Source organism: Eretmochelys imbricata, chromosome 6 (genome assembly GCF_965152235.1).
Source record: "Eretmochelys imbricata isolate rEreImb1 chromosome 6, rEreImb1.hap1, whole genome shotgun sequence".
NCBI classification, from domain to species: Eukaryota; Metazoa; Chordata; order Testudines; family Cheloniidae; genus Eretmochelys; species Eretmochelys imbricata.
The window spans coordinates 15159566-15171866 of NC_135577.1; the positions used below are offsets into that span (position 1 = coordinate 15159566).

Consider the following 12301-nt stretch of genomic DNA (forward strand, 5'->3'; position numbering starts at 1 on the left):
AGGAAAATGCCCATGTGCTCCTGTTCTGAGGATAATTAGGACGTCAGTCTCCAGGGCTCTCAAACTATTCAAATGAGACTTTTTCAATTCTTAATTTTTAAAGTGGGCTGTTCAGTGAAGTTGCTTTTGTCTGGTTGGGTTTTTTTATTTATTTTTGTCTGTTTTGAAGTTTGACATAAAATGTAGGTTTCAGAGGAAAAACACACCCCCACCCCAGGCTGGCTGCTGCTGGCTACGGAGCAGTGAAGTCTATCCCCAGGGCTTGGGGTGCAGTGTGCTCCACCATCCCGCCACAGCCCAGGAGGCAGGGATAAAGGATCCCAGGGAGTCTGTGGGGAAGTTTAGAGGCTGGCTCCCTCTCACCGCCCTCACAGTGCACGATGCCTGGACACCTCTGCGCACACAGCCTCAGACCAGCTGACTGGTATTTTAGTACAGTTCAAAGTAAATGTGAAATGTATAAGAATGTATTTAGTATTTAAACTTCATGAAAATTTGGTGGGATGTAGCATGCATTGTTTTAACTGATCTGTACCCTGTTCTAATGTAATAGCAAACATTTACATTGTATATGGCTTTGTAAGGAAGTAAATCATCAAACAAGAAAGAAGCTGTGTGTAATACAAATTAAGAACTCGAACAGACAGGGCCAGATTTACACCTTACGCGCCCCTACGCATAGCATCTTCAGCGCACCCCCCCACCCAAATACCTCCTCCACAGCCCCGCTACCACAACTGCACAGCACCCTGCACAGTCCACCCCCACTGTCCAGTGCCCACCGCACATCCTCACTACCTGAATTGCCCAGTGCCCCACACAGATCGCCAACTATCCAACGCCCCAACACACACAGACCTTCCCTGCCCCGCAGTGATCAGCACTCCCCCAAACTTCCCACTTTCAGCAACCCCACTGCCTCACTGCCCAGCATCCCCAAACAAGCCCCCCCAGAGACCACTCTCCCTTACTCTGCCCCCCTGGCCACCTCACCAGCACTGCTGGGAGGTGACTTTGTCTGCCAGGCTGAGCCGGCAGCACGGCCAGGGCCGTTCGGGGATTGTTCTGGCCCCTTGGGAATGGTGCAATTAGCCAGGATGGAGAAGGAGCAAGAGCAGGAGCGAGGCCTGCCCAGGCCGGGCTCCGTCAGGACCCATTTGCCTGGTAGGTCCTCCTGTGTTGGTCTGCTGAGCTCTTCCCCTGCCACAGCGGCTGCTTCGCCTTCCCTGTTGGCAGGAGCGCTCCAGCAGCGCTGTGTGGGGCCATCTCCCACTCAGGCAACCCCACCCTCTGCTGGGGCCCGGGAATGTCAAACTTTCAATTTTTAGGCGCCCCAAGGCATGTACCTACTTTGCCTAATTGGAAGTACAGCCCGGCTAACAGGAAGGGGTTTTCCTCCTACGTACATCTTCTAAAGTTCTGCTCCATTTCTGCTGAATTGTAACGTGATCAATCTGGTTCTCTGTTTTGTGATCTGATCACCTCCATCTCTGCTACCTTTGAAATTATAGAATGTAACTCCCCTGTACCTATATTTTTACCTGCTTTAACCTCACAGTAACTTCCATTTCCTTTTCTTGGGGTAGGTCTACACAGGAATGGAAGCCTAGGGTTAGTGGGACTGGAGTCACCTGTCCTGTGTCTGGAAACCCTGAGCTTGTGCATCTACTCTGCAGTTTAACCCTAGGTTAAGAATTTTCTGACCTGTGCTTGAACCTAGGACTCTGGTGCCCACACTGCAGTTCACAGACTCCAGTCAAAGTATCCCCATCCCAGAGTGCCTAGCGCCTAGTCCCCCTTCCAGTGTGGACACTCTAGCTCTACAAGTGTGTTGCACTGTGGGAAAACTCTACTGCAGAGCAATGAAGTGTATCCCCAGGCCTTGGGGTGCAGTCTGCTCCACCATCCCGCCACAGCCCAGGAGGCAGGGATAAGGGATCCCCGGAACTCTGTGGGGAAGTTTAGAGGCTTGCTCCCACTCACTGCTCTCACAGTGCACGCTGCCTGAACACCCCTGCACACACAGCCCCAGGGAGGGCAGGGGGAGCCCAGGAGAAAAGGACTGTGAGGCTGTTTTGCAAAGGGGGAAGGAGCAGCAGGGCTCTCAGCTCAGCATGGCTGGGGGAGGGATGACCCCGAACATCCTGGCAGCCACAGGCACTGACTTTAAAAAAGGGAAGAAGGAGGATCCTGGGAACTACAGGCCAGTGAGCCTCACTTCAGTCCCCGGAAAAATCATGGAGCAGGTCCTCAAAGAAACAATCCTGAAGCACTTACATGAGAGGAAAGTGATCAGGAACAGTCAGCATGGATTCACCAAGGGAAGGTCAAGCCTGACTAATCTAATCGCCTTCTATGATGAGATTACTGGTTCTGTGGATGAAGGGAAAGCAGTGGATGTATTGTATCTTGACTTTAGCAAAGCTTTTGACAAGGTCTCCCACAGTATTCTTGTCAGCAAGTTAAAGAAGTATGGGCTGGATTAATGAAGGTGGGTAGAAAGTTGGCTAGATTGTCGGACTCAACGGGTAGTGATCAATGGCTCAATGTCTAGTTGGCAGCCGGTGTCAAGTGGAGTGCCACAGGGGTCGGTCCTGGGGCCGGTTTTGTTCAATATTTTCATAAATGATCTGGAGGATGATGTGGATTGCAGTCTCAGCAAATTTGCGGATGATACTAAACTGGGAGGAGTGGTAGATACGCTGGAGGGCAGGGATAGGATACAGAGGGACCTAGACAAATTGGAGGATTGGGCCAAAAGAAATCTGATGAGGTTCAATAAGGATAAGTGCAGGGTCCTGCAGTTAGGACGGAAGAATCCAATGCACCGCTACAGACTAGGGACCGAATGGCTAGGCAGCAGTTCTGCGGAAAAGAACCTACGGGTGACAGTGGACGAGAAGCTGGATATGAGTCAGCAGTGTGCCCTTGTTGCCAAGAAGGCCAATGGCATTTTGGGATGTATAAGTAGGGGCATTGCCAGCAGATCGAGGGATGTGATCGTCCCCCTCTATTCGACATTGGTGAGGCCTCATCTGGAGTACTGTGTCCAGTTTTGGGCCCCACACTACAAGAAGGATGTGGATAAATTAGAGAGAGTCCAGCGAAGGGCAACAAAAATGATTAGGGGTCTGGAACACATGACTTATGAGGAGAGGCTGAGGGAACTGGGATTGTTTAGTCTGCGGAAGAGAAGAATGAGGGGGGATTTGATAGCTGCTTTCAACTACCTGAGAGGTGGTTCCAGAGAGGATGGTTCTAGACTATTCTCAATGGTGGAAGAGGACAGGACAAGGAGTAATGGTCTCAAGTTGCAGTGGGGGAGTTTTGGTTGGATATTAGGAAAAACTTTTTTACTAGGAGGGTGGTGAAACACTGGAATGCGTTGTCTAGGGAGGTGGTGGAATCTCCTTCCTTAGAAGTTTTTAAGGTCAGGCTTGACAAAGCCCTGGCTGGGATGATTTAATTGGGGATGGGTCCTGCTTTTGAGCAGGGGGTTGGACTAGATGACCTCCTGAGGTCCCTTCCAACCCTGATATTCTATGATTCTATGACTTTATTTCTCCAAGTGGATGCTCCACCCCACCTGCAATGGGACCCACCCTGGCAAGTGATGGGTGACCAGACGCAGGGCATGGAACCGCTATGGCTGGTGGGTGCTTAGCACCCCCTATTTCTTTTCTGTGGGTGCTTGAGCCCTAGAGCACCTATGGAGGCAATGCCTATGCTGGCAGCTAGGAGCTGCCTCCTACCTGTCAGCATTGCTCCCTGCTTCAGACAAGTTCTGCAGAGCAGCGAGGAGGAGCCATAGACAGAGCTACCACCGCAGGAGGCTACAGAGAGGTTTTGAGGCTGCCTCCCACTCGCTGCCCTGACAGTGAACTATGCCAAGGCACCCTGCACACACAGCCCAGGGAGTGCAGGGGGGCCAGAGAGCGGAGTGGGGACGAAGCTGCTGCTCTATAGGGATGAGGAAGAGCCGGGTGTTCGGGATCATCCTCCCTGGGCCATGCTGAGCTGGGAGCTCTGCCCTTCCTGGGGCTGTTTGTGCAGGGGCACCTGGGCAGCATGCACCAAAATCTGGCTGTGCTCTTGGGACCAGGAAGCAGTTCTCTTTGCAAAAAAGCTTCTTCTGATCAGTCTCCATTGAAAACCCTGCAGGCTCGCTGACAGTGTGCTGGCTGACCGCTGTTCAGCACACAATGGGTTAATGCTGGTCTGTGCTACTGCCGTTTGCAAAGGGAGATGTGGCTTCTGTTTGTAATAGAGTGCAACAGACTGCACCACCCATTGTCCGCACAGACAGGAGTAAGGAAGTTGCCCCAAGGAACTCTGGGATACATCCGGAGGGACCCGAGTCAAGTAGGGGCCACATGCAAAGAGGAAAGAAATAGGGCTCCGACCCTAGGTCCCAGCTTAACACGGGCTCGGACGCTCCAGTCCTGCAGGGTCCTGGACCCTAGGTTTGAGTCCTAGATTAACACAATTGATGTGTGGACACAAGGGCAGTTAGGCTTGAGCCTAGGCTTATGTTCCTGTGTAGATATATCCTTAGTAATGAATCTCTCAATAGCTCACTGTAGGATTGGATGCCAGTGTCTTTGGTGTGAGATCTAGGATGCAAATCGCCCTTGGTGGGTGACTTGTCTCTTGGAAGGTGTCCACGCTCCTAAGTCCCCCCCAGACAGCTTGACAGTCCTGGTCTAAGGAAAGGGATGTGCAAACGTAACCCACCTTACCTAGTATGACTCTGTCCCCCTCTAGTGGCTGGACCACATGGAAGAGTTGTGCTAAAATCACTCGAGTTTGCAAAACTGACAGTTCCCCACCCCGACCTGAAAACATGATGAAAGGCAAAAACTTGCACATTTTCCCTTATTCAAAATGGCTGCCATCTCCTATTACTGCCAGTGAGGCTCAAGCCACCAATATGGCTGCCATTTCCTATAGTCCATCTGCTCGTGGAAGTCAGGCTGCCATTGATAAAGTTGGCTGCCACCTCCCGCTGTTTACAATGAGATCGAAGCCCTGCCCACGGGCAAAATGGCTGCCACTCTGTTTTGGGGGCTAGACAGGGCACAGGGACTGTGAGGTGCTCCAAGGACAGTGCTAAAAGTAGATGGAGCAAGTGAGGGGGAGCAGAGCAATGGGGGGGAGAAGGAGACAAATTTAGGGGTGAAGGAAAATGGGCTGCAGGGCGACATAGGGACAGAAGGGAGAAGATTGAAGAGGGGTCTGGAGGAAGAGGAGGAGTATTTGCGGGGTGGAGCACTGTCTAGTCTCTGGCAGAGACGTGGTGGTTGGGGGAAATCAGGGAAACGCTGCTTCTTGGAAAAGGCTGAAACAATCCCATAGTATGTGTACTGTGACTTTATCACTTCTACCAGGGGTGGGGAACCATTTTTGTATCAGGGCCAATTGACCCTCTGAAAAAATTAATGGTGGGCCACACACATTGAACTCACTTGCCCGTGGGGGCACGGAGGCTCGGGGCTTCCCACCTGTGGTGGGATGAGCCAGTGCTTGTAGCTCCAGCCCCGGGAGCGGCGCTGAGATTCAGGGCTCCCCCCCCCACACACACGGTGGGACAAGCTGGCGCTCGCGACCCCAGCCCCATGGGTGTGAGGGTGCCGAGGCTCAGGGCTTCTCACCTGTGGTGGGATGAGCCAGCACTTGCAGCTCCAGTCCTGCGGGCAGGAAGCCCTGAGCCCTGAACCTTGCTGTCCCCCCCAGCGGGCGAGTTGAATGTGTGTGGCCCGAGGGCCAAATGAAAATGAGCAAGGGGCCGGATCCGGTCTACGAGCCATAAGTTCTACACCCTTGACTGATATCTTTATATGAATAAGTTTCAAGTTCTTTAATACGTGTATCTGTAACTCATCAATCCTAACAAGAGCGTAAGTTGTATGTGCAAGTGTGAGGTCAGTGGTTCTTGAACTATTTACAACCCAGCCTTTCTTTTATCCAAGGAAATAAAGTTGGAGGGGAGAAAGTCAAGACGGTGATTGGAAAGGGATAGCAGTTCCTGTACGTGATGGATGAGGAGAAATTACATGCAGTCTCCATCTGAGCAACCAGGGAGAGGCATGAATTTCTGTGTACATTTACGATTAATTTTCCAACCTGATATCATCTCACACGCATCAGCAAAGGAGCAGAGGGGAGTTTATAAGTCAAAAGGGAGACTAAAAATAACACACCACAATTAGATTTTTTTTGATGTCTCATTATTTTTGGGGGGTCTAACTCATGATTTTTGAAGTCTTAATGTTGGCAGTACTGGGTGTTGGGTTTTTTTTGTCTTAAAATAATTGCGTCTGTAACATCAAAATATGCTGCATCTGGGATTTGCTATAAAGCACTGGGCTCTTTCCTTGGCTGCACCAACTTCACACTCAGCGCTGATGAGGAGACTGAAGAAACTGGTTATAAACCAGCTCTGCACTCCCCTGATCCTGGGCCAGGTGGGGGACAAAACGGCCTCTGGTCTAACACAGAGGAACCTCAGGGATGCCCTAAGTTACCCCAGATGCTGTGCTGGCCTAGGAGAGGTGGAGCACCGTGCACTCTGCCCTGGACATACAGCTCCATGCTGCTCCACAGCTCCTAAATAGAGGCAGGGTGATGTAGGGAGTGGGTGATACAGAGTTCTCTGTTCCTGCTCTCTGTCACCAGAGGATAATCCTGAGTCAGGGGGATCCTTAGCTGCCCCTTTAGGGCAGCTGCCCAGCTGCTGTCCCTGCTCAACAGGGGCTGAAGCCTGAGTCCACTACGTGCCCTGTAGGATGTTGTGATCCTCCCTGGTACCCTGAGTTTAACTCACAACATCAGTGTTACCAGGCACAGACTAAAGGGAGCCGGCTGTTACTTACTGTAGTTTCTGCAGTTTGCAGTTTTGATGTTTTAGCCCCTCACACAGCAGCCGCACTCCGGCCTCTCCCATTTGGTTATTCCCCAGGTTCAGCTCTGTCAGGCTCTGGCTGGTTGTGAGAACAGCAGCGAGATCCCCGCAGCCAACAGCTGTGACACCGCAGCAATCCAAGCTGCAGGAGAGAGAAAGGCAGAGAGGGGGGATCAATGCGTGAATGGGGCTCGTCACGGCTGCTCTGACAGGTGGCCCCACCCACCAGCCCCTCCGTCTGACCAATCAGCATCCAGAATGAGTAAGACATCCTGTTATAGACTCTGTCCCAAGTCCCACCCCTCGTCCCGTGAGAAACCAGCAGTGGGTGGGACTTCCTGTCTAAACTCCACCCCTTGCCCTTTACCCTTCACCAATCAAAACTGAGAATGGCCTAGACACTTCAAATCTCTGCCACTGACCAATGAGGAAGAAGGTTTGGGGTAAGACTCCTTCCTAAGCCCTGCCCCCTCGCCCTTTCCACTGACCAACCAGAATTTAAAAAGTTGCCCTTTAAGTCCTGCCCACCCAGGTCTGGACCAATCAGGCTGGACTTGGCCCTGATCAGCCCCGGGATGCTGCGACCCAATCGGAGCAGCCCCATCGCTCCAGGGAGGCTGTAGGGGGAGCCCCCCCCCCCAGGCAGCTGGGCCAGGCTCAGAGCCGGCGGAGCTGGGAGATCCTGACCCTCCGCGCCCCCGGCACTAGCTCTGCTGCTCCCCTGCAGGACACAGACGTCTCCTGTCTCTGCCCCTAGCTCTGACCCCCACGCCTCGGGCGGGGAGGCAGCTGCGAGGCCCAGCACTGGCAGCATCACACCCACCTTCCTCTGAGACCAGGGACCGAAGTGGGGGAGACAAAGAGGAGAAGATCGCCCTGGCAGGGAGTTTCCCAGGGTGTGGGGAGGGAAGAGCCCCTGAAAGGAGGGCGACTGTGTGACCCTGTTGGCAGGGCCTGTTCCAGAGTCTCTGGTGAGGTTATAAAAGCAGAAGTTTTGCTGGTTTCTGTAACCCCCCTGCAGAGCCTGGGCTCCTGATGGAGCTGCCAGCCAGCTGAGTGGGTAACCATGGCAGCAGGTTATAACCATGTGCACTTCAAGGACCACCTGCAAGTACGGCTGTCTTTGTCCTCCTTCAAGGCTTCACAATGAGCCCCCTGCACACCCAAGCATGATCTCACTCCCATCTCCTAAATCACAGAATCATAGAATATCAGGGTTGGAAGGGACGTCAGGAGGTCATCTAGTCCAACCCCCTGCTCAAAGCAGGACCAATCCCCAATTTTTGCCCAAAATTTCTGCATGGCCCCCTCAAGGATTGAACTCACAACCCTGGGTTTAGCAGGCCAATACTCAAACCACTTAACTATCTCTCCCCCAGCTCTTGCAGACACGTCGAGAAACCCCTTCCACCAGAGCTGTCACTGCATGGCCTCCTTCATCACCTCATTTGCCTTAAAATATTGTTACTCTGCCAAATGGGGAGGTGTGATGGGACCCCCGGGCTGCAACCTGTGACTGTGGGACCGCTGTGCCCCCTTTACTCTCTATTCTAGGGTGTCTGTCACAATGCCTTACTGGTGGCAAGCAGCAAACCCCTGCAGGAGGTTACCCCTCAGTACAACTGCGTGTGGAGCCCCACACCCAGCTAGATTGTGTGAATGCTCCCAGAGCCACTCATGAAGCACAGAGAAAGGCATCAACCAAATACCCCAGCTGCAAGAGTTGTAGTTTAGGAATATACTGTCTTGCACTGCTCAAGACCCTTTCTTCAGAAATGCCAGTTTCCTCTGTTGGAGTCTATAGTGCGTCTTTGCGGCTTGCATCGTAGGTGGGGGAAGGAAAAAAAGGTGACGCATGGGGCCACTGGGTTCTGTTTTATACTCTTAGTCCATGTGCTTAGAGAACACAAGTCCAGGGACGTCTGGTGGGCATTGCTTAGTCACCAGGCAAGGTTGACCCATTCCCCTGGTATGGCTTTGTGCAAGTGAGTTATTGAACTGTAACTGCCTTGCTGGACAATTCGGTTAATGGATGTTCGACACCCGCATGGGCACTGGGTACACCCCTGGTTATTGCCTTTGGGGAGCTAGTATCTGGGCACTTCCCAAACCCACAGCATATTTTAGTGTCAACCATACAACACAATTCTCATAAATTCATATGCATTAATGACATACAGATTTAGATGTAACAATGGGTTTCAGCAGGTCGTAACCTTTCCCATGATACCTTACATGGCTTGCTTTGTATGCAATATCACAGTTGTATAGAAATGATGAATATGGGGGTCACAGGGCACTCCCCCAGGGTGTACAGTGTCACAGGAGGGAAATCTCTACATTTGGGAGAGAAAAAAGCCCCTGAATTTTTACAAGGGAGAGAAGCCCCCATGCCTTGGGGAGCCCCTAGAGTCTGTAAGGCTTTGTAGAGCCCCCAAACATATTTTGAAGGTGGGAAAAGAGGAACCTGCAATGGGGGGAGAAGGAGAGATTCTAAAACTGGGTCGAAGAGGGGGAGAAAAAACCCAAGGGTGTAAGTGGGAAGCTGAGGGTATGAACCCTAATTTGGGGAGGGGTGAAGAGAAGAGGGCATCCAAGTTGAAACAGAAGAAAAGAACCCCACAAGATTTAGAGCTGAGAGAAAGAGAAAGAGAGAACACACCTGAGAAGGTGAGGAGAAAGAGAGTTCATCATTCCTGAGCTTAGAGGCAAGAATAACCTGATTTTTCTTTCTAACAAAATGTTAAGTGTAAAATCAGTTTTCAGTCCCGATTTAACTATAAATCTGAATGCAAACTCAATCTTAGTGCTGCTCATGCCCTCCATACATTCTCCCATCAACTCAAGTTCAGGCTGAGTTTTAGAATATAGTTGTGTGTGCATCTGTTGTCAAATAATCACATCTATTTAGGGTCTTGTGGTTTTAATGCACTTCTATATTAACAGTATGTAATTTGAGACATCAGAAAGTTATTCTAGTGCAGAACTCCAGATGAACACCAGGAATGCTCTTATTATTCTAATTGCATAGAATTTTGCCTTTGAAATATCTGAAGACCTTCAAATGTACTGGAAATGGCACCTGACATTTCACAAATATTTGGAAGATGGCCACCCTCCTCCTAAAGGCAACTCTACCTGGATTTTGTTTTGCCTCTTCATAGCTTTCACATCTTTGTTTGAGTCTGGTCTGGTCAGTAGTCAGAGCTTTTTGAATTTTTCTGACACACTTCAACAAATCACGCGTATCATGGTCAGAAAATCTATCAGTAGTACTGGCCCTAATTTTTAAATACTGATTGTTAAGTAGCTCTACTTTAAAAACCATAACCATATAAAAGAGAGGTCGTGTCCAATCCAAAAAGCACATTTCTGAGCCCAAAAAACACAAGCGAATGAGCACAGTTCTCTGCAAGAGAAAGCAGGCTCTTGTAGTTAAAGCCCTGGATTAGAACTGAGAGATCTGTGGTTCGGCGCTTGGCTCTACCACCCACTCCCTCATGTGACTTTGGGCAAGTCACTCTATCTTTATGGGTCTCAATTTTCCATCTGAAAAATGGGAAAAATCATATTTCTTCCCCCATCCTCTGTCTTTCTGGTCTCTTCTAGCAGGGTGATGCTATAGTTAAGGTTTCCACCAGGTTTCTGTTTAAAATTCAACTCTTCTAACTGTTTTAAAATCCACATGACAACTCACATTGCCTTGAAAGTTGGTGAGACTCATGAGCGTCTGGGATTCTGTAAGTGTTCCAAACTTTTAGATGTTTGACCAAGTTGTTCCCAAGATATGGTCTCAGGGAAAAAAAAACAGCTTTTGTTAAAGGTGACAGCTTTCAGCAGCCTTTTTGTGCTCACAGGGAGTGTCTACACTGCAGTTAGACACCCACGACTGGCCTGTACCAGCTGATTTGGGCTCCAGGGATCACGTTCTGAGGCTGTTGAATTGCAGTGTAGACTTCCAGGTTCTGGCTGCCAACCCAAGCTCTGGGATCCTCTAACCTCAAGAGTCCTAGAGCCCAGGCTCCAGCCACTGCCTGGAAACCTACAATGCAATTAAACAGCCCTCACAAGCCCAAGTCAGCTGGTACAGGCAGCCACGTGTTTTTAATTGCAGTGTGGACACACCCACAGAGAGTGATCAAACCAGGGCTCAGATCATTGCGCCAGGTTGCCCAGCGCTCAAGGGTTCCTCCAACAGAGAGTCTGGCACCCACCCGCCCTATGGAGAAAATCAAATTAAAACTTTATTTGAAACATATTTTGCTTCTCTATATTACAGTATCAGAAGCCTCCCCTTCCAAATGACACTCTAAATGGATTAAACTGATCACGTGTGGACAGAAGAGTTAACAGGATTGTTAGCCTTTACTATTCTACATCGGCTGCACAGCTCAAAGGAATAGTCAGGCATTTTTTGAACCTGACCACAACTCAGTTTGACCTCCCACTTGGGGAGACATTTGGAAAAGGCAGGATAGCAGATTGCTAAACTGTGTGTCCGGGGAGACTGTTATTTTGGAGAAATAGTTACATGAATGCTTGCTGGCAAGGAGGAGCATTTTAGGGGTGCAGAAGTGGCGGGAGAGGGATTTGGGGCTGCATTGAGGGAGGGGGATAAATGGGGATAGGTGGCAGAGAAGGTGAGGGGGCTGAAGGGCTCAGGGAGGGCGAAGGACACATAGGGATGAGTGGCAGGGTGCTTGGGGGAGATAGGGATGCCTGTCACCCCCACTTTCTTCCCTTCGGTATGTGCCAGGATTTGGGGTGTCTGAGACCCATCCCTACCAGGTCATGTGAGCCAGGTTTTGGAGGGGTTGCATTTCTAAGGGTGTCTGAGTCCCGCTCCCTCCATGTGTGCCAGGATCAGGGGAAGCCCTGCCCCTCTAGGTGGGCATTGAGAAGAGGCATGCTCGGAGCAACCACCAAGAACACACTGTTGAGACTGGGGCAAAAAGCTGGGCACAGTTACCATATGATAAAACTGTCAAGGATTTGGGCCGTAGAGCACAGATGAGATTTCTCTCACTGGCCCTGTTAGCAGCACATTGCAAACATGTCAAATCATGACCATTATCCCCTTTCCGCTATAACAAAATATACAGGAGGCAGAGGAGCACTGAGAGCTCACAAAGCAACCATGTGGCCTGGTGGAAAAACCACTGGCCTGGGACTATTCCTAGCTCTGCCACTGGCACTGAGCGAGCTTGGGTTAGCCATTTCATCTCTCTGTGCCTCGATTTCCCATCTGTGAAATGGGGATACATGATGTAAAGATCTTTGAGAGTGACAGATGAAAAGCACTATATAAAAGCTAGGTCTTTTGATTATTACCTAGCCACAGTAGCATAGCAGCGGCAAACCTAGGTGACAACCACCGACAAACATTTCTCTGTTTAAAAA

At 50.5% G+C, this 12301-nt stretch overlaps 1 protein-coding gene across 2 annotated transcripts in view; it reads right to left on the reverse strand.

Annotated features, from left to right (window-relative positions):
- LOC144267148 (NACHT, LRR and PYD domains-containing protein 12-like) overlaps positions 1-12301 on the reverse strand; it is a 355964-nt gene that overhangs the window by 168118 nt on the left and 175545 nt on the right. For both annotated transcript variants that reach the window (XM_077820865.1, XM_077820864.1), the window contains one exon: positions 6873-7043. In XM_077820865.1, coding sequence (XP_077676991.1) covers positions 6873-7043 — 171 coding nt within the window. The remainder of the gene's footprint in view (positions 1-6872; positions 7044-12301) is intronic.